The following is a 22,500-nucleotide window of genomic DNA, read 5'->3' as shown; positions in this document are numbered from 1 at the left end:
ATATTGGGGTACATTTTTAAAATAAGTCACGGCTGGTTGTGGCAGCCTGTCTGCACCTGGCCTTTCCAGTTCTCTTGGGGCTGAGTGTGGACGTGGGCCCGGCCTCTGCCACCACCGCTAGGACCCCGCACAGAGAAGCAGCATGTCACCACGGCGGTTCCCAGAGCAGAAGTGAAGCCACAAATCTTTTAGCTCAATTTATTTTCCTCAGACAGACAAATGCAACCCGGTAATAGCTCTTGGTTCTAACAAGTGTTCTTTTCTTTATAAAAAAAAAAAAAAGAAAGAAAAAGAAAAAGGAGTTCTTGGTTTTCTCCATTGAGTAAATTTTTACAAAAAATAGCTTTTGATGTATGCATGCCTACTTTGGAAACCCTTTTTTCCTTGATGGCTTTTAAGACCTGTTTTTAGGCAGAGTCATGTCGTAGACTTTATGCACCAACTGCCTTCCTCCCTGGCCTTGGCCAGATGGTGGTGCTCCTTCTCCAACTCCCCTCCAAAGGCAACCGACAGGAAAGGGAGAGGCTTGGGAAGTGCACTGAGCACAGCAGCTGCAGAGGACAGCGGAGCAGAGTGACCTGTGCAGGTGACAACCCCACAGGCCAGGGAGTGCCCGAGGTCCTTTACTTCCCTGGGGAAAAACAATCTATGCAGACTAGAAACAAAGGAACAGAAGGAGACAGACAGTCACTTTCTCTTATAGTGTGGATATTTTATCCCTCTCTTTCACAGCAGCAACTTTAATAAATAAGTATGACGCCTGCAGCATTTTACCTAGAAAATAGCGCCACTCCGGCAGGCTCACGCACGCCCATGTACAAAGTGATCTTCACAGAGCAAGGCAAACAGTCAGGTTTTTGGGACACAGGCTCTTAAAAACTAAGTGAGCTCCCCCCGCCCCCACCTCCTATAGACCAAAAATACCTCTATCTTCAACTACATAAAGGTTGTGAGTAGCAAACTTGTAAAAATGAAGTGTACAAAAGGAACGTCCATAAACATATTTGCACCCTGTATACAATGTGTCACCCCTTGGAAACTGGCCAATGGTCAGCTCTGGCAGATTGTCAACAATAGAAAAAGACCCCAACGTCTGTCATACACACTTGAATTGATGGTTTGTGTGGTTTTTCCAAAGAGAGGTTTTCATTTTCATTGACAGTACTTGCTGACGGTCTTCATGTTTAATGATTAGTTGATGGTACATGACTTGCTGGCGGCCTTTATGATTAAGAAGCCAGTTCAGTTTCCTGGCATTTAGGCAAGTAACATTTGATTGTCACGACATACAGTTCTGAGACAATAAATACAAGCAGATCAGATGTATTTCTTCATTGTATCAAGTAACTCCAGTTTAATACAATTTAGTGCATTTCAGTATCTCATTCACAGTTTAACTTCTGTCCAAATACTTATGCAACAAAAAGAAATGAAAAAGTTTATGAGAAAACTGCAGATGAACTTGTCATTACAAAGCTTAAAATTTTAAAGCAATCCAATTGTCTTGGAAGAGAATGCATGGCTGCCACTGGGGCTGACTGGTGTCAGCTTCTCTGGTATTTCCCGGGCTTCCTGAAAGTGATCTTGTCCTTTAATCTCCTGAGTGGTTTGTGAAAAAGCCACCATTTTCACTGAATCAGCTAGTGTCAAATGCTTGTGCTAAAACTTAATTCACACGTGTCCACCCCCACAAGCAAACAGAACACAATGTGACATCTTCTACCCCAAAAACTGTCCCTGTTTTTGCATCCTGGCCCTGATATGCAAGAATGTGAAACCCGGATGTCTGCATGCACCCTGGCAGCCCCAAAGCAGGGTTTGGGACAAATCCTGGCCCAGTCCAAGTGGGCGGTGTGGCCGGGAGTGGGGTTGGAGCACCCAGGCCTGGGTGTGGAGAGGCTGGCCTTTGCTTTGCGAGCTAACTCACTAGACAAAGGGGCGGGCGCATGGGCCAGGGATGTGCTGTCTCCAGAGAGAGGACAGGTGCACACGGCAGGCCCAACTGTTTCAACCCTAAGCCTGGCTACAGGGCAGGAGAGTTGGAAGCCAAATCACAACATTGGATGCTAAGTGTGGCATGCTGGGGGAAGCATGCACTAGTGCTGGGAAGTTCGCAGCATGAGTTCACGCTCAGGGTTGAACAATTCAGCTGAAAATCAGCCGGGCTAAAGAGATTCTATTTGGCTTATCCTATGGGTGTCTTGGGCAGAGACAAAGCAACATGCAGAGTTACTCATCCTTCACCCCAGATCTGACATAATCATTAGTCACGTGGGTGTGGACAGCCTACGGACAGCTCCCGAATTGCACATGACTGCACCCACTGATTTTCTTCAGACCATCATGCACAATAACTGAGTTAATGGAAGGAAGGTTCTCCTGCCTCAGTGCAAAGTGGTGACAGGGACAGACAAGGTAGATTCAGATTTGATCAGTGACCACACCTGCATTTTATTTTATTTTTTTACAAGAATGTGCTGTGTACATTGTTGGTTCGTTATTACTTAGTGGTTTCTATGTTCAGAGCTCATGACTTCAACCAGATCCTGTGCTTCTTGAGGACAGGGGCTATAAAGCACCGCAAATAGGACCATGCATCTAGTATGCTGTCACCAAGTACTGGACGACCAGTGCTACTTCTTTCTCTGGGCGAAAACTCATCAGTGGGTCACTATTTCAAACCCTCCACCAGGCCTCAGTGGGGAGAAAAAGAGGGCATGCAGAAAGAGAAAAATCGATGACCTGCTTTCCCTCTGATCAGCCAAGCCTTTCCCAGCATCTGCTCCCTTGCAAGCAGTGGGCACAGTCACTGCTTACAATGCCATCAGAAGGACCACAGAGGGGGAAGCCAAAAAGTCCCCAAGGGCTGGTAGCTGCTACAAAGTGACCACAGAAGCCCCTGGAACTCCCCGGAGGGGGCCCAAAGAACTGCCGCCTTCTCCAGAGCTAGACACATGGGGAAGGCCCACAAGCCGAACTCCGTGCACTGGGCAGGATCAGGATACATAGGTGGAAGATGACAAAGGACTTGGAACCTGGTGCCTAAGAGTGGGGACTTGCCCTGAGCTGAGAAACACGGGGCCAGGGAGCCCCCAGCAGGATCAGGGGGCTGGCTCCGGAGGCACACTGCAAGCCGAAGGGCCAGCCCCAGCAGGGAGGGTCGGTAAACACCTCCCAGCCTTGGGCTGACCCAACACCCCCTGGGGAGGGCAGCCTCGAGGCCTAGAGCATGTGAACCAGCGCGGCCTGTCCCAACACTCAGCTGAATTTGACGTGACAACACTAGCAACAGATGGAGCTCAGTAGTGGGTGTAAAGGCAAAGAAGGGAAAGCACTATTCTGCAATTTATTGATTTAATGGAAAATATTAAGAGCTCCCCTCCCCCTTTCCTTCTGAAGGAAATGAAAGGTAAAATTCACCCTCTCAAAAAAATTAAAAAAAAAAAAAAATAAGCCTTACCATTCGTGCTGTACTTTTTATTGCTCCCAAAGGGCTTGGTGTTCAATGCATGAGCTGGTCCGTGTTCAATCAGGAGGAATCACTGAGATTTGAAACCTACACCCTGGTCTCGGTCTCCATTTACGGAGGAGTCTGCGCTGCTCACTCATTCATTAACTCGATTGACCACTCATATTATGTATTAATTTCAAGGGGAAGGAACTTATCTGGAAAGCCAGGACTATCAGCTAAGTGGTAAAAGATCTAAATTTGCATTTCCTGGGTAATGGCTCTGCCCCAGAGTACCCGCCCCCTTGTTTTCCTTTAAGATGTTTTACGTATTAGTGACGTAGCAAACGACACCGACGAACACCCATGAAGACAGATGAGCCGTGTACTGTGTGAAGACAAATCACCTCTAAAGTAGTGGCTGGCCCCAGAGGGAGCGGAGGGATGTGCTTTAGGACAGAGGCAAGCATGCCTCTGTCACCAAACCTAACATTCAGGAGGGTGTCATTGATATAAAGAATTTATGCCATCTGATAAACCTTCCCAAAATACATACTTAGGGCCTATACATTATTATTTTTCCAATGCAGTGTCTAATGTTTTTCATGTCTCTTTCCTCCATTTGCTTTTCTAGAAAATTCAACCTGCCTCCATTCAGAACGCGGTTACAGTGTATCAGAGAGAACACCCATTCTTTTCTTTCCCTTGCTAAAAAGGTGAGGGGAATGTGACTTTAAAAAACCAACTTGAAAGGGTAAGAAGCATGTCCAGTGCAGGTGGGGCGGAGTGGAATGACTGAGCTGAGCCCCGCAGGGAGGCGGGAGGGCCCTTGGTCCTGCTCCTCCATCTGCCCCAGCAGCTCCCAGCCTGGCCACGGGTGCACTAAACCTCCACCTTCAGAATAAACACCTCCCTCTAGGGCCACACCTGAAAAGGATGCTGAGAGGACAGGCCAAGCACAGGCTGTCGGGGCCCTTGGGAGACCCTCTGGGGGGCACCTGTGGGTGTGGGCCCTGCCAGGCCAAGAGGCCACCCACCTGGTCAGAGGCAGGCCTTCCACAGGGATACTTGTGCCTGCTCAGGGCAGGGAGGGCGGCACCGGAGGGAGAAAGGCTCCCCACCCCTAGTTTTCATCAGGGCCTGGAGAACCATCAACAGATCAACTGTAAAAATAAAATCTCTAAAAGCCAACCAGCTCTGTGTTAACAGTCTCTAACCACCTTTAGAAGACAGACTGGGTGGCAACATTGCTTTTAAAGAAACATTCACAGGTCCTGGGGGCTATGGGCAGAGGTCTCCCTCTGGCACACTCAGCACCTCTGGGCTCCTGGCTCCCGGTCACTGGGGGAGAGGACCCCAGCCCAGCACGGCCTCCTCCCCGGCACCCAGCAGAGGGACTGCAGTCTGAAGGTCACAGGGAGACAAGGACAGAGGAGCTCAGTGCGTCCTCAGGTATTTACACACAAGGTTAGGCAGTCACCTGCACAGCATTTGCCTCCAGCCAGCCTGGTGCCGGATGCCCAACCCACCTGACACCCCATGTGCGCTTACTGCCCGGAGAACTTTCTCTGTGGTGTCCCCAGCCCCAACAGCTCCCAGGAGTTGGGCGCCTTGAGGGAGCAGAGACCCTGTGACATTCATTCCCAGGAGCACTGGGGAAGGCTCCTGAAGAGTTTGCTGGGGGTGCAGGGGAAGAGTTGGGGGGCCAGGCCAAGTTCCCGAAATCAGAGATAAAAACAAAAAATGGGACCTAAGTTTAAGAAGAGAAAGCATCAGAGGCTCTCTCTGGCCGGCAGAGTCCTTGAGAGATGATGCTGGGGGAGACCTGGTACCCCAGGAACCGCCTCCCCAGAGCGGATGCCGCCCTCCGTGCCCCATCTCCCACGGCGACAGGTGAGCCCTGCTGTGCGCTGCGACCATCTCCATCTGGCAGGCCTTCCGATTTCTTTACTCTTGGCTCAAGTTTATTGGTTAATATTAGTCACCAGTTAATAAGAAAAATAGTTTCTAAGTGTCTTTTTCCTCTCTGTGTGTGTTGTTCTGTTTTTAATTGAGTTAATCGGATACCACTGTCAGGTTATGTGTGTTCAATCACAGCCATTAATTACTCCTTTTTCTTAAATTCTTGGTTTCCGTAGCTGGAGCCTTTTTCTATTTCAGTTACTCCTATTAGTCGGCGGACTCCAAAGGAAGCTTTAAAACAGGAGAAAAGCGAGGTTAGACAGACCAACTGGGACCATCACTATGGGGGGCACCCCTGTGGGTGGCAGGCAGGCCCACTCCTCCTCCTCCCTCTGCCCCAGCATGCCCAGTCAGCCTGTCCCCATGGAGCGGAGGGGCTTCTGCAGCAGTGGCCAGAGCCCGCTCTCTGAGGCCCACGTGGCTTTGCGTGGACCCTGGCTCCTTGACGCCTCCCAGGGAGCTGCAATCGTCTCCAGGCCGCGGTGCCTCCACGGGCCCGTGGCAGACCCTGACCTTGAGCTGTGCGATCATTCGTGTTCCTTACCTGCCCCAACAAAGCCCAGGAATGTCAGGATCAGGAGGGGAGATCCACTTGCAAAGACGCCCAAGACAAAGCTGAACAGGGGAGACAGGAGAACCGTGGCCCAGAAGAGGAAGTTCAGGAGTGTCCAGGGCCGTCGGGCAGGTTTGAACTGCTGCCCTGGAAACACGCCCTTCTGGTTGTACGTCTCCTGCAAGGCATCCTGCGTGAGTCCACAAGAAAAGCAGGGTCACGACATGCTGTCCTCTTAACAGACAGAAAGTGATGACAGTGAAGCATGGCTCAGCCTGCGCAGTGCCACAGAGAGGGGATGAGGCACGCACTGCAGGTGGGAGGCGGAGCTGGCGTGACCTGCGCAGAAAGCCTTGGCTGCGTGTATCAAAACTGGTAAAAATACAAACCCTTCGACCTGGCACGTTTCCCAGGAAAATAACGAGTCTGTGCCTGGCACAGGATGGGCACGGTGACCCCATGACTGGTTGTGTGAGCCAGGCCCTCATCATCTGCCACTCCGTCTCAAGGGCAGAGGTGGCAGCCATGACCTGCTGGGTGTCCGGCGACCGGCATGGGCGTAAGTCCTGGCATCACCCTGTGCCGGCTCTGTCACCCACACAAAGTTACTTCATCTCTCCTTCCTCTGCTTCCTGTAGGCTAATGACAGGGAAGAGAGGAGCTGGCGAGGACACGGGGAGATGACGCTAACAAGGCTTTGTCAGCAGTGGCACGGGACGCACTGTAAACACCGAGCACCGGCTACGAAAGGAACACCTAGCAGAACAGACTCCTCCGCAGCTGCCACACAGAACGTATTAACAAGGAGGTGCACCCGTGGTATTTGAAGTACCACGTGATTCCATTTAAACAAACAAAAAAATGCATGTTGGCTATCTGTATGGGACCACGTTTAGAAAGCTGCACCCCCCACGTGATCTTAATTACCTGGGGGACTGCAATGGTGTCTGCTTTTATTTTCATTTTCTTTTTGGCATTCAATTTTCTACAGTTGCATGCTGTGTTACATAAAAAGGGGGGTGGTGGGGACAGCAGACGCCAAGTCTCACCGCCTCGTGCACCCTGTAGACAGGCGACAGCCGCCCCCACCACTCGAGGCCTCAAGAGGTCAGGAGCCCACTGACCTTCGCGGCCACGCATACGCCTCGGGGTGACTGGAGACCCCTGCCCTGCGTGGTCCCCAGCACGTTTCTGCCACGCTCAAGCTCATGTGGCCACCTCCACCTCTGAGCACCATGCCTCTAAGCAGATGGGTCCTGCCTCCAGCCCCCTCGCCTATCCGGGCGTTTACAGCAGGTGGCTGTGAAGGTGAACCAGGGCCTGAGATGTCACTATAGACCCAGAAGGCAGGACCTTGCCACGTCTCCCTGGGGCGGCAGCTCACCACCCTTCTGAATTAGGAACCACGTTTTACGTTGCGATCTAGTGTCCACGGAGACAACGCGTTTCGGGAGAAAACAAAGCTCACCTCGGCACGAGGAGCATTCGCACGTGTTGCCACCCTCGTGCTGGGCAAGAGCCACAGAAACGGTTTCGTGGAGCGGCTTCTCGAGGATTGTGACCTTCCCCCTGACCCCGACTCCTCCCCTGACCAATCTCCTCCTTTCTCTTTCAAACGTCTGTTGAAGACGCTTATTCTGGAACGTTAGAGAAACTGAGACTATCTCAAGCATCAGCTTGTCCAGACTGGCCCCTTACCATTTCCAGTGTCTGTCTCTCCCGCCCCCAAAGCCGGCCCCGCACAGAGGGGGCTCCGGGCGCTGTGATCACGGGGCCCAGAGTGCACACTATGCAGGGTGGGGCAAGAGTAGGTTTGCGGTAGTGGGTACACAAAACACAGTTTGTTCTTGTATTATTTATTAATTACTTATACGAACAAACTATAAACTTCCTTTTGCCCCACCCGGTACTGTGACGGTAATTTGAGCGGCCAAGAAGCAAGAGCACCCGATGCCAGGACGTGGTCCCATTTCCCTCACACACCTGCCGCCTGTCAGAGCCGGTCATGCCTCAGCTCAGCAGCAGGTGTGGGGGACAGTGTGTGGGCCAGAGGCGCAGAGACCTGGGGCCTTCCAGCCCAGCCCCCCACATGACAGTCCCTTTCTTCTCAGAACCTTCGTTTCTACATCTGCATAACGGGGAGATTGTATGGAATGAGCTGTAAGACCCTTTGGAAGTATTGCAAACTGTTTCTCTGTGAAGACCAGAGCTAACTGGTCATCAGCAAAGGCATCATGGTTCTCAGAAGCTCCCTATCTGGTCCCTGCAGGGTCTTTTCATTTTTCCTGGCTGGAGGCAGTGGGGCCACAGGCAATCCAGACCCCCTATTGACAAGACGGGGGATGGCCAGCTCAGGCTCACCTGGGGGACATAACCCGGGCAGGCTCTTGGAAGCACGACTTAAAGAAATTTCACAAGGAACAAGCCTTCCATCACGGGTGATGGTGCTGAGTATTTACATCTCTCACGGACATGCTCCCACATGCACCCACCCCGCTGGGAACAGCAAAGAGGGACACAAGCTAATTTCACAGAGAGGAGCAGGGTCTCAGCATGATGGTGGAACACCATGCAGCATCTAAAAGGGGTGAACTCAACCCATTTAGGTCACTGTCGACAGATATAAAAAACAACCATGACTGAAAAAAAGAAAAACATAGAAGGACACCCATGTGGTGTCCTTAGAGTACACATAAGAAAAAACTAAAAATGTTATGTGACGTAATTCAATATTATAGACTAACGCACCAAATAGTATAACATGTGCAAATAAATCAGTTATGTCAAAACTTGTCCTTTGCTGCATCTGCATTAGAGTATTTCAGGAAGTGAATTTCCTAAGAGAGCAGGCCCTATGTCCCTTCACCTGCAGAGGTCACCGTGCTCCTGACCTGGGAGTTCCATTCCCACACACGGTTTCACAGTCATATCCCACATGTGTGTGTCCATAACAATAACAGAGTGTTGCACACTTCGCAGTTTTCCATAAGTAGTGTCATGCCATATACATGCGGCGATCTGCTTTTCTTACACTATTTTCTCCAGATTCATTATGTTGATAATATGTAGTTCATTTATTTTAAGTGAATCACAGCAAATAAATCCATAAATACAGTGTGTCTATACTCTGATATAATTCTAGGTTATTTCTCATTTCCTGCTAAGAAATACTGTTGCTGGCAACTGTCCCTTTATTTACACAGAATTTCAAAGCTTTAAAACCTGACAGCGGGGGTGGGGGTGGGGCGATTGTTGGGGGAGGGGTGGTGCTGGGCAGAGGGGAGCAAAGGGGAAAAAATTGGAACTACTGTAATAATATAATCAATAAAATATATTAAAAAACAAAAACAAAAAAACCTGATAGAGATGCATTTTCCTTTGCCACCTGGTGCATATGAGGTCTATCTGCCTGTCTGTCTAATGCACATGCTCTGTTTCTTTTTCATTTACATTTTTTCTTCTGGAGACAGTTATCTTGTTTTTTGAAATTATATGTTTTATCTAAGTTTTCAAATGTGTGAGCATAAAGTTAGTCATACTGTTCTCATATTATTTTCACTCCCTGCTCTTTTGTTGGGTCACTTTTCTGTTCCTATGAATGTCATTGCTCTTTTTTAATTGGTCAGCCTTGCCCGAGGCTTTCTATTTTATACTAGTTTTAAGAGAAGTTTTTGGTGCGGTCAATTCACTCTTTTGTAACTTTTTTTTTTAATTAATTAATTCGTTCGTTTATTTATTTATTTTTAGAGAGAGGGAAAGGAGAACGAGAGGGAGAGAAACATCACTGTGTGGTTGCCTCTCATGCGCCCCCAACTGAGGACCTGACGTGCAACCTAGTTATGTGCCCTGACTGGGAATCGAACCAGCAACATGCTTTCTGTTAAAATAATTTATGCTGTTTGTATTCTTTCCTTTGTTCTACACTCTGGGCTTATTCTCTTTTGTGTGCTCATGTGTATGCACGTATAATGTATGTGTATGTGTGTGTGTGTATAGTTACTAAGAGGATAAAAGTGCAAGACTTTTGAAGAGATTCTGATACAGAGTAAAAGATACGTCCACTGTTAACCTTTGTGGGCAGTATGTCTTTTCTCTCTGGTGATTCTTAGGCTTTGTCTTCGGTGTTTTGCAATTGCATTGCCAAGCAGGGTGAATTTCTTTTTAATTCATCTTATCCCAGACTTGTATTTCTTGAGCCTGATGAAATCCATGTTCATCAGTTCTAGGAGTTCTGTGGTTATCAGCTGTGACACCTGCTTTTCGCCATTCCTTCCCCCTTCTCTCTGCGGACCTTCTAATGGTCCCCTGTTCTCTGCACCTTCTAACATTCCTTTCATAGCTATTCTTCCCCTGGGCTGCATTCTGAATCATTTCTTCTAAATCTCCCGGTTTACTAATTTTTTCTTCGGCTGGATTGCAGCTGATATTTAATCTGTTAAGATTTTACTGCTAATGACCAGATTGCTCTTGCCTATAAATTCTACATGGTTTTTCTCAAATCTGACTCATTTTTCCATAGGTCTTGCTCCTTTCAGTTCCTTCTTTTATGCTTAATCATTTCAAACATACTGATTTTAGTCTTTGATAGTTCTGTTAACCGAGGCCTTTGGAGTTTAATTTTTCTGTGTGTTGTGTCTTGCCCATGATGGGGTTTGGCTCTGAGCTCACCTCCAGCAGAATTTTACCTGAGGAAATAAATCTTGGGCATCCCAGGTTTGGAGTCACGTTCTCCCAGGAACTCCGGAGAGATTTGCCTGGAACCACTTTCCATGTTGATTATTTTGTCTTTGTTTTTTAACTATGTTGTTAGTATAAATTCAAACCCCAAACTTGTTTGCGGTCAGGCTTGTGAGTTTGACTTACCAGGGGGACCTTTCTGAGACCAAAAGAGGAACGCTCCAAGTCCCTTCCCTGTGCTGGCAGGTAGGTGTTTTTTGTTTAACCTTTCTGAGGTTTTTACCCTCTCAGAGGTTTCCAGCTTCATGCAGGGTTTCCAGTTCTGGCTTCTTCCTTGAATGAGGTCAAGCCCTTACCTTCTGTTTCCAGGTAGGCATTAAAACTTAAGGCTTTGGTTAAGGAGACCAGCAAAGTCCGCCAGGAGAGCCCGTAGGCTTACCATGGCTTTTCAATTCCATCTCCTTTTTTTATTCCCTTCTTTTCTGGCAAGCTGGTCAATGCATTTAAAGGAATATTTGTTATCTACTGGAAGGATTTTCTGATTTTCTAAGCATTCCTCAATGCTGAAAACAAAAATCTAATGTCCTATAAGTTTGTGTATATAAAATAAACCAGAATTGAAGAGTCGGGGGTGAGGCATGCTGTGGAGGAATAGAGTGGAGCTGGGTGTGGTCCTAAGAATCTTTTTATGTCATCTATAATCTGTTTCTTCTTGTAATCACACACACACACACACACACACACACACACACACCTGTTATATATCTATAATTTCTTTCACATGACAAAATAAAACAAATGTAATCAAGTGTTCTTCTCCATGGTTATGTAAGCACTATGTTACCCTTATACTTTTCTCTGGTTTGTTCATTTCTCAAACGTTAAGAAAAATGAAAGAAAAGGGATTGGAAAGAGGTATCTGAGAACTGTGCAGCACTCCTGATGCTGGAGGAAGGCAGCGCCAGCTGCCTGCTCCATTAGCTGCCCCTTCGAACCCTTCCCGGGACCCCAGGGGGAACGCTGCATGTCTTTACCTTCTCCTGGTACAGTTTATGAAGCCATTGAGCCGCTTCCTTTTCATCCAGTGGGATCTCTTCCAGAGGAAACCTCCTGTTTTATGAAGAAGATGAGAAGCAAAGTGAATAACTAGGTAACAGTGAGCTGAAAATGGGGGGGGAAACTTATGCATCAGGGTTATTTGCTGGCCTGCTTCTGCTAGTTAATCCCCGAATTTCCAAAACACACAGACATCAAAGTACCTTCTTCTTGGGCGTCCCCCCCAGAGGTGGCCTGGGGCTCTGCGGGACCTCAGGGCTCCATGGAGGGGGCCCAGATTCTCATACATTCTTAGGGTGGTGGAAGCATTTCACCGGGACACACCTGAGCAGTACAATGAGCAGACCATACTCCCAGTGCCTCGGTGAAGGGTGCTCACTTATTAGCTTCAGCAGGAGTTTTGGTCTCTCTTAACAGTTCCCTCTTTGGAAATAATCACTACTCAGAGATTTTCAGTAGGCAAAGGAGATTTTGTATTTCACAAGTGAAGTCTACTTGCTTCATATACGAAAAGCAATAGAGACTTAGAACTTTAATCTCAAGTTAAAAATAGCTGACTTCAGTCAGGACACTAACTTATTAATAAACTGGATCACCAGCTGGATTACCAGCCCCATGAGTAGAGGCGTCTACCTGGTAAGCTAAGCAGGACAAGAACCACTTTCTACGGCGACTGTCATACCCCAAGATCACGAGGGCACACAGAAGCCAGCATAGCTAACCAACAGGTACAGGCCATCCCAGGACCTGGCTGCCCACCTCAGAGGGTCCACAGTGAGAGAAGGGCCAGGTGATGTGTCCATGGCCAGACATGGGTCATACCTGTATCTTTGCCACATTCGACTTTATAGACACACACACGCTGTCAGATATCGGAGCCCCTGGGAGACTCCACCACACACTGGAAAGAAGTGAAGGCATAAAACCTCCCAGTAAACAAAACCAGTTTAACCCCGAAAGGTCTTGCAGATCTCCAAGAGGCCCTGGACTACACCTTGAGAGCCAGTGCTCAAAGGACTGGCCACAGGTACCCGCCAGTTCAGTAAGAAACAAAGTTCAGGAGCGGTTTACCTACAGAACGACGACTCCTTAAAGGTTTCAAACTCAATCGACTGTTGTCCCCAGTTTAATATATAGTATACACGCCACATACAGGTTCTGAGTGTGTCTGTTAGATGCACTATGAAATCATAAAATAAGAATTTAAAATGAGATAGAAATAAACACAAAGACAAGCATCTATCTCCTGGGCTTGACTCAAGCCACTTTAAGGACACTGGCCAGCATGAGCACAGGAGAGCCTCAGGCCACCATCACCAAAGCCCCTGGCCTTGACCAGTTACAGGCCCGCAGGAACATCACCAGCAGGGACCAAGAATGAGGCACAGCCCCCCCTGGGCTGGCAGAGCCTCAGCTTATTGGATGACAAGTAGTTTTAGACTCCCTAGAATATTGCTTTTCCTCAAATCCCAAATGGTAAGTGACAAAAACAGCAAGTTGAGGCTTTTAGAAGTTCTAAGAATATATCTATTAACATAAGATTAGGTAAAAAATAAAAAAAGGACCCATGTTTTCTGCAACAAAGAGGGGAATGAACAGATGAAAGAACAAGCCCTCTCCAGCTGGCGTTGGGGCCCATGCGCAGGCGCGGTGCAGCCCGGGGGCGGTGGCTGTGGGCATCGACCTCAAGCTGGACCCAGCGGCCTCCCCCAGCTCTGCCACCTGCCAGCTCTGACCCCAGGCACCTGAGACTTTCTGACCGGCACCCTCACCCCTTACTACTACCCAGGACAAGAACAAGACCTGACTCCAAGACCATCAAGCGCTTGACACAAAGCCTGCCACTGCTGTCACTGTCCTGGACCACATCCCATGTTCTAACTGGAGCCACGGCCAGCGGAGAGCTGACCTGGCTTTTCCACACCAGCTGTCAGGACTATCCAGGGCTCAGAGAGATCACAGAGTCCCTGGTGGTCCATGCTGGGTTAGCCCCCCGGCCATGGGTTCTAGAGATCTAAGGGTGGGAACCCTGGGCTCCCCCCAGCTCAGGATGGAGTAAGAGGCTGTACCCACTTTGAGCCAGTCCATTGCAAACTTCAGAAGGAAAAACCCATCCAGCTTATTATGTATGTTTACAAAATTATTTGTGGAAATCTCATATAGAGTGGTCAGAACTGGGTGGAATTAAAAAAATAAAAAGTTCACTGGCACAAGCTCTCCAGTTTGCAATGGACAGGGCCTGTCCAAGCCTTCGCCAATCACACTGACCGGGATGGTCACCGAGTCGCCGGTCGTCGGATGGCAGACAAGGGTGCTAACACAGAGAGGTTCTGTGTGATTTATACACACCCAGGGAAGGGCCTGCCTCCCTGGACACACCTGACTGACACTGGCCAGTTTGACCAGGATGACCCAGACAGGAGACGGCCCTGGGAGCCCTGCCTGTCTTGAGCTGGAATCAAAGTCACAACACCATTTTATTGACAGAGCAGTCCACAGGTTGTTTTTAAGTTAAAATTATTTCTCTGGGTGGATTTATCTTCTCTTCCTGAGCCAGGGAAACTTGGAGAGTCAGAGTGTGGCAGTGAGCCATGCACCGCCCTCGGGGTGCGACTCTCCTGGTCACTGACCTTGTCTTGTGCCTCAGAAACCAAGGTCGCTCTCCACGTAAGGTCGTGCCTGCATCTCACAACAAAGCCTAAGCTCTGCGGTGGACACCTGGGTACCTCATTCCTGTCTCGTCTCGCTGGCACCGGAAGCCACTCAGGATGAAACCTAAAACGGACCCTCCTCCCTGACTCTTTTTTCTTTCAGGCACAGATCCCTTCAATGCCGGGGCTGCAATCACCAGTGCCAACAAAAGTCGCAAAAATGCAGCTTCCAGCCGGAAGGTTCAATGGGAGAGCCTGCGGGGCCAGACGCTGAGCAGATCTGGGTGTGCTCCTGGGGGAAAGGTCAGCCAGCTCTGTCTGCCAGGCCATGCGGGCCCCAGGAACTACTGAGCACACAAGATGTGAGCAAGGCCGGGGGAGCACAGTGCACGGGCTCCCAAGGAGGCGGGAGGGAGGGTGGCAGATGGCCCCCTACATCCTGGCCTGACAACTTCCCCAAAAGGAATGAAACACAGAATGGGAATAAAATTTGAGGGTCTGTCTCCCTTTGTATCTTCCATTTCTCATGCTCCGCCAGAGGGCCCCTCAGGCACGCCTTGCCCACTGGGAGGGCTGGAGAAGGCTCTCTGCCTCTTTCAGGTCCCTGGGCAGGACTTCAGACCAGCCCTGCTGTGAGCTGAAGGGGGCCACCCTCTCCCTCTGCCACACTGAGCACATTTCCTGCGTCTCTACCAGCAAATGCCTGCCAGACACCTGGTTCTCAGGTCCCTCTACCTGCCCACCCTGCCCCTGCATGGACCAGCCCCTGTGTCCTTCCAGCAGGACAACCTTGAGCACAGGGGCTGGCAGCCGGCACGGTGGAACCTGAGGGGCTCAGCCCCAGGGTTACCAGGAGTGGGAGGCCAAGTGGGACTGAGGTCAGCCACGGCCCTGATCCTTCTCTCTGGTGCTCTTAGCCTCAGACCTAACCATGAGAAGGGGACCATGGAGTCCCCACTGGGCTGGGAACGCTGTCTGGGCATGCCTGTGGAAATCCCAGTCCCTATGCAAATTTTAGCTCAGCTTTTTTCACAAAGCTTCTGTGCTCCGTCCAGCAGGAGGGGGTCACTCCTCCCCAGACCATCTGGAACATTCTGCCTTCATCCCACAGCCACTTGTTCACTTTGTGCGACAGTCAATGGTGCCCGTGCCTTTCCCATGCCTGTCTGTCCTAGATGGTGGGACCTTGGCCACCTCCATGCGGGGGCAGCTCAGGAGGTGGAGGGTCACATGTCAGGGCTGGGATGGCACATGGACGGGGTACAAGGCACGAAGGGGTGCCCGCTGGGCACCGAGCTCACCTCACACACATATCCGCCTCGTACTTCTTCCCGTAAAGGATCCCCAGCAAAGACGGGTTCTTGTTTCCCCGGAAATTCAGAGTGACATCATAGACAGCTGCAACTGTAGGGGGGGCCGGGGTGCAGGAGTGAGCCAGGCGCCACCCCTCCCCCCTCCCCCACGTAGAACCCAGCAGGCTTTCCACTGATTCTTGTCTTTCTGTGGGCATTCAACTGAGTCACATCCCAAGCACTTCCTGACACGTATGCGTTTAAACCCACTCTCTGGCTGCTTTCCACTGGTCTGATCTGTTCTCTGCCCCTCTCTTCTACCCGGCCTCCTTCGGGGTTAGCTAGATATATATTTTTTTTCCTTTATAAGGTTTTCAGTTATATACTTTTTATTATTTTAGTTATTTTCCATGGGCTAGCATTTTATCCCCTCGAAATGATACAAGAATCTTAACATGTTCACTTCACTTTCCTGGTTCTCTCCCTTTTCTGGCCTGCACTTTTTACATGTGGTTCACTCGTGTGGTTTTTGACTGTTTTCATTTCTCTCCTCATGCGGAGCCCAAAGGACAGCGGCGTCCCCAACTCTCAGTGGCACCGGCCCTTACCTGTCCCACGCAGGCACTGGACCGCGGTGGTGAAGCCCTTGGTACGAGGCAGCAGGTGGTACTTGAGGGCGGGCAGCCCCTTGGAGGCGGCCACCTCCATGCTGACACGGTGCTTCTTCTCCGTGAAGCGTGTGCCCTCGCAGTACAGGAGAAACTGGGACACAAACACAGGGACATGGGCTCGAACGTCCCCCGTGCGCAGGCTAACCTGACCGGCAGCCCACTTGTAGAAAGGGCAGCACCTCTCTAGTGACAACCGTGTGGCCTATTTTAGGGCTGCGATCTGCACTCCAGTCATACAAATTCCCTCACTGCACAGCTAACAGCAAGAATGCAATAGAGAACTTTCCAGAAAGGAGGAAGCATGCAGGTCTCTGGGCAGCAGCCTCTGGTTGGAGTGAAAATATTTACATGAGGTAGAAATGCTAAGTAAGGTCCCAGCTCTCAAAGGACTGTCAGGGACCAGAAAGAAGGAGCAGAAACAGAAACAGGAGATTTGAACCAAATGACACCATTGATTCTGGGCCGTGTCCATCAAACTCATCCAAGGGGCTTGAAAACCCACCCAAGCCCCCAAGGTCATGGCTGCTGTGACAGGGAGGTGTCCAGTGCCCTGTGACTCTACTGTGTCTTGAAGGATGAACTTGTCCAGACCTTCAGGTCACTAGGGTTCACTATAGAACCATCTCTAAGGAAGACCCTCCCTACAGAGGCACTCCTCAGCCTGGGTGCTGGAGGGGCACCCACTGACCGACCAAGGGGACCCCAGTCCGCTGATCAAGGCCATGGTGCAGGGAGCACCCCCCCCCCCCACCCATTGCACTCCCGGGCAGTGGAAGTTAACCCCCAGGCCCTGCCATGAACCGGGCAATCAGAGCCACCTGCTGGCCTGGTCTTCCCACTCGTGACTCGGGTCATGTTCACGTGTCTAAGAGGAACCCAAGCAGCGTGGCCTCCCATGCCAGGGCACACGCATGCACATGGACTCACCCACATGTACTCGGGGTAGTCGGCTAGGCACCTCAGCCCTTCGATGACAGTGTCCCGGTCCTCCTCCCACTTCCTCTTGCAGAACACGATCTCCAGGAAGTACCACGTCCAGCCGATGAGGGGCACAAATAGCAGCTCCCTCTTGGCCAGGACTTTGGAGCTCTGGAGGGAGGAGGGGAGCAGGTAATGCGCTGTAGGCAGCGAGGTCCTCAGGCTGTCCCAGCACTGGCGTGATGGGAGGTGACTTCACTGTCCACAGGGGCACTCTGACACTGAGCATTGGGTGGGGATGGGGGGACCTGACACCGAGCGTGGCGGGGAGACCCAGACACCGAGCGTGGCACCACTGGGGTCAGCTTGACCCAGGAATGCAGGTGCACCTCCCGACAGATGAGGAAACCGAGACGCAGGCCTGGCAGAGGCAGGGCGGCCAGGCAGGCCCTCCTGAGGAGGGTGGGAACGCCATCCATAGGTGCTCAGTGCGGTGGGGCTCCTCGGCCTGGCTCAGGGTGTTAACACTGCATGGTGGTAGGCGGGAGGCTAGCTCAGCCGGGAAGCTCTGGGCACTCACAGGATACTAAGTAAGGGCTGTGAGAAGAAAGGCAGGAACAGCCGATCGCAGGGGAGCAGTGGAGGGCAGCTGCTGCCCGAGGCATCCTCCGCGGGCCATGCGCCTGGACTCCTAGCTCAGGGGACCGGGGGCTAAAACTGGAGGGAGAAAACCCAGACCCCAGAGAGCCATGCCAGCACCTCCCTGGGACCCCCACATCACTCACCCCCAGCACACCAAACCGCTCACACATGGTCCACCCGCAGAGGAAGTCGATCTCGAAGTTGTGATTCAGGATGATGACCACGTGCTCTTTCCCTAAGTGGTCCACGGTGTCCTGGTCGGTGAACAGGGTGCACTCCGTGCAGGACCACCACTCCAGCAGCATGACCAGCTCTGCAGACACGGGGGGAGGGATGTTGGTGAGCGCAGGCCATGCTCCGGGCCGGACCCCCTCCGGTCAGGAAGCACAGGCCTGGCCGCAGCTCTGACGTGGGCGGGACTTCTCCAGTATCTCATCCAGACTGGACTTTCCTGCTAGAAATGACTTTTGGTGGTTTACATGTAATAAAATAAGTTTTCGTAATTTATAATTAACTTCTCTCAGCAAAAGAGGGGAAGAAGACGAGTGAAACTTTCAGAAAGGAGCAAAAGAAGCAGGAAAACCAGCATTTTGGATGGTGATCTTTAGCTCATGTCCAGGTGTGATTCCCACATGTGCTGTGGTTTTAGGGAATATCACACATTTCACCCACAGGATGGGGGGAGAGGGGTCGGTGTGGGCACAGAGCCAGCCCCGGGTCCCCCGCGGTCAGCAGCCATGGCTGTGTGGGAGCCACTGCCAGCCAGCATCACACCCGCCACAGCCAGGTGACCTCACATAGCAGGGGGCACAGTGCTGAGGCTCAGGATGGCCGCAGCACAGTGCTGTCCCTTTTATGCTGGACCCCAAAACCCATCTGTTTTCCAGGGACACCAGACCTCAGGGATGGGGCCAGGGAATGCCAATGGGGCAGGACAGCCCAGCACTTAGAGACAGCACGCGACATTCACCTCATTTAGCAGCTTTCAGGCTGTCCATCTGACAGATGAAGATTGATTTCCTATGTACACACAGGTGCACGTACATAAAGTAACAGACACACACGTCTACACACAGATATTTGATGAAGAGGGATAAGAGTCTTCTTTCAGAGATAAGCAAGTGAAATGACAGGCCACCTGAGGGAGGAGTCACAACCCACTGGGGTGGGGTGCTGGGGGGCAGTGACACAGCCCTGGTCAGGCACTGGCAGCTTTCAAGGCTGCTGATGGTGGCCTGAGTTTATGTCTGTTTCCAAATCCCAAAGCATTGTGGTAAAAAGCCACAAGAAACTGCCACCTCTGTGGGTCCCAGTAGTCAGGTGTCGTAATGTCCCATGGTTCACCCTAATGACAAGTTTCGGGTTGAGCATCTCTCTGCACGTCCCCCATGCAGAGTAACCCACTGGCCCTCCTGAGCGCCCTCCATCATAGAAGCGGCCCCCCAGCACGTGAGCAGGCGGTACTCACGGCTCCAGAGCGAGTAGGCGAGGCGGCAGTTCAGCCGGCGGTAGAGCTGCTTGTTCACGGGCCAGAGGACCAGCGTGCATAGCTGGATGAAGTTGATGACCAGCCCGCTCACCACAAAGACGAAGCCGATGAGCAGGTGCACGATGAACTGGGTCTTCAGGTAGGCGAGCAGGCCCATGGTCGCTACTCAGTAGCGAGTGCAAGGTCCTTCACTGAGAAGAGCTGCCCTGGAATGACAGAGAGAGCAGCCAGGAGCTGTGTCAGGACCAGGGATCAGAGCTGCAGGTAAGACGGAAACCCATGGTCCCCACACGAGAGCCCCAGATCTGTAGCCCGAGAGTGAAGCTCACCCACAGCGGCTTCAGGAGCTTTCCTTCGCAGGTAACATACAGGGCACACAGGGGACCCAACACATGTCACTTATCCATGCGTCGCACGCACACAACACACACACAACACACTACATGCACACATCCCACACACACCATACCATGTATACACACATGAACCAAACGCGCATACACACCCCGTGCATATAAAAAAGGAAGAAAAGACTAGAAGAAATGCACCCAAGTATTAAGAGTGATTATCTCTAGGTAAAAGCATTATGGGTAATTTTTATTTTAGCATCTTATGTAAAAGAGTAAAACTGTACATGAAATCGCTATAAAAACGTGTAACTGCCTTTTAATTTCCAGGCTGTTGTGAACTTTTTTAAGCTAAAAGGCTTTTGTTTTGGTTTCTAACACAAAAGTAGCCACTCCCCCAAGAACTTAACCGGTTTTTCTCCACTTTTCTTCAACTCGCATTTCTTACGTCCAAAGGTGAAGCCAGAGCTCATATTTTGTGGTTGTACCTGCTCTGGGAAGGGGCTGCCCGACAATTCCCCTGGGGAGGGGAGAAACACAGGGAAGCTGTAATTCAAACTTTGGCAGGTCCAGAGCTGGCACAGGCAGCACTGGGGCCACTCGGCTGTGAGGCCTGCAGACCTGGTCCTTAGGGGTGGGGGCGGAGCTGGTGCCGGAGACAGCTGCACGGGCCCCCTCAGCTCCCCAGGGCAGGCGCTGTCACACTTTTGGAGCAGAGCACACCAGGGACCGGCTGCCCCACCGCTCAGTATTCCTGTGCCTGGAGAACAAACTGGTGGCGCCAGAAATGGCCGTGGGGTTTTCAAGGCGGAGTCCTAAAAGGGTCCCTGAGAGGCTGGCTCAGGGGGATGCAGCTGCCGTGGGAGGACCCTGGAGCAGGAAGCTGAGACCTGTGCCAGGAGAGGGAGCCACTGTGGACGCTGAGCCCCCAGGCCCAGCCAAGCCTTCAGATGCCCACAGCCTGGGAGTGCCCCAACCCACACAGCCAAGAAACTGAGGGCAATGAAGGCGGCGTGTTGTCTTATACCACTATGTGTTGGGGGGCCATTTGTTACACAGTATCAGGAAACAAATTCATTACTCTTAATGATTAATGTGACCAATACACTACTCTGATGCAAAGAAAAAAAAAACAAAGACACTTCTTAGGTGCGTGACTACACTGGCGACATTGCAAACACTTCCCATGCAGTAGCTTCCGGTCTCGCACACAGCCTGTAAGTGGACCCCTAGTTGACAGATGAGCAAACAGAAGCACAGAGGGGTTAAGTGATGTGTTCAGGGTCACACAGCGAGCAGCAGTAGGGCCAGATTCCAACCCAGTCACTGAGACCCGGGTCCACGTGCCCGCCAAGGGGCCCTCTGTGGGCGAGACCCTCTATAAAGTGGAGTCTCAAACATGCAGCCAGCTTCTCTGTGGCACCAGCGGTTATGGCTTTGACCCATTATCTGGTGCCCCGCCGGGCACCTGGCAAGGTCTCTGCGCCCCAAAGCCCCAGGAGACTGGGCTCTACCCCGACCCCACCGTCCCAGGTCAGGCACATGAGAGCTCTATAAAAACACATCATCTGCTGCCACGTGGGCCACGGTAACCAAGGTCGCCAAAAGCCAGCTCCGAGACTGGCACATCAGCTGTCCCAGGTTCCATGCCAGACTTGCTGACTCCATCGCTAGGACATGAGGCACAAGAATCTGATGTTATGATCAGCTCCACCGAGGTATGACTCACGCACACTTCAGCTGCGCTCACTGAGTGTGCAGCCTGATGACGCCCATGAAGCCACTGCCGCAACGCAAACACAGTCGCCGCCCGCCCCAGTCCCCCGCAGCCCCAGCCCCTGGCAGCACCACTCTGCTTTCTGACACCAGATTGATCTTCCTTTTCTAGAGCTTCGTGTAAACTGAGTCCTGTGGTGTCTGCCTGGTGGCCCAGCACAAAGCCAAGGCCTCGTCCTGCTGCAGTGGCACCAGCAGGGCAGCCTGTGGCCACAGCCTCCTTCTTGCCCTTCGTCCGTCCCCTGCCGGTGAGCATCGGGTGTCTGCAGACTTCAGAGTCATGACTAAGGCCAGCCTGTCTCTGTGTGTATGCAGTCTCTCCCTCTGAAATCCATGTCACTACCACCCGGGACTGTGAAGCGGCCAGTCCCTGGTCCGTCCCCTGAACCTGATCTGGAAAGTGCATCCACAGAAGCCCCAGAGAGCCACACCAGCTTCTCGGCATGAGTTTCTCACTCCCACCTGGAATGCAGGTGTCTCACGTCCAGCGGCCTCCACGGCTCAAGCCCCTGGGGCTGCACAGAGCCTTGATAAGGACCCTGGGTGACCCACGTTCACCACCTGCCCGTCCAGGAGCAAGTGGAAACCACGCTGGATCCCAGCTTCTTCCACATGTGACTTCAGCTGCCCTTGGCTGTCCATTTTCATTGGATCATATGCACCATAATAAAATAAAAATATTCCAGTGGCAACAGGCAAATTGAGAAGAAAGATGAACCACCTGAGATGGTCCTGCCTGCTGTCTGCTGCCTGCTGTCTGCTGCCTGTCGTCTGCTGTGCTCCCTGGCACCTGGGAGTGAGCCTGGCCGTGGGCTCGTGCCGTGGCCAGCCCACTTCCTGCATGTTTCTGCTGTGGACCACCTGCCTGGGTTGCTGATGCCCCGGGTGTATGGTCTTTGACTTCTTCACTCACTGTGGGTCGCCCTGTCCTAAGGCATGTCGGCCGGCTTTAGTTTAGGAGGCCTTCCCACCTGCCCACCCCACAAGAGCACCCAGTGCCAGACACACATGCTTAGAC

General features: G+C 51.5%; 1 protein-coding gene across 7 annotated transcripts in view; it reads right to left on the bottom strand.

The window, feature by feature from the left end:
• Window positions 1-5,390: 5,390 nt before the first annotated feature.
• The window catches only part of AGPAT3 (1-acylglycerol-3-phosphate O-acyltransferase 3), an 80,840-nt gene continuing 63,730 nt past the window's right edge, over window positions 5,391-22,500 (bottom strand). For all 7 annotated transcript variants that reach the window (XM_090272100.1, XM_090272112.1, XM_090272130.1 and 4 more), the window contains 8 exons: window positions 19,339-19,565; window positions 18,014-18,183; window positions 17,238-17,399; window positions 16,248-16,401; window positions 15,649-15,751; window positions 11,675-11,750; window positions 5,955-6,153; window positions 5,391-5,641 (listed from right to left, as the gene is read on the bottom strand). In XM_090272100.1, coding sequence (XP_090128226.1) covers window positions 5,553-5,641; window positions 5,955-6,153; window positions 11,675-11,750; window positions 15,649-15,751; window positions 16,248-16,401; window positions 17,238-17,399; window positions 18,014-18,183; window positions 19,339-19,516 — 1,131 coding nt within the window. In that variant the 5' untranslated portion in view covers window positions 19,517-19,565 and the 3' untranslated portion in view covers window positions 5,391-5,552. The remainder of the gene's footprint in view (window positions 5,642-5,954; window positions 6,154-11,674; window positions 11,751-15,648; window positions 15,752-16,247; window positions 16,402-17,237; window positions 17,400-18,013; window positions 18,184-19,338; window positions 19,566-22,500) is intronic.

The sequence above is a fragment of the Furipterus horrens genome, unplaced genomic scaffold (assembly GCF_987537825.1).
Source record: "Furipterus horrens unplaced genomic scaffold, mFurHor1.1.pri manual_scaffold_1, whole genome shotgun sequence".
Taxonomy (NCBI): Eukaryota; Metazoa; Chordata; class Mammalia; order Chiroptera; family Furipteridae; genus Furipterus; species Furipterus horrens.
This window is presented reverse-complemented; position numbering and strand designations above follow the sequence as displayed.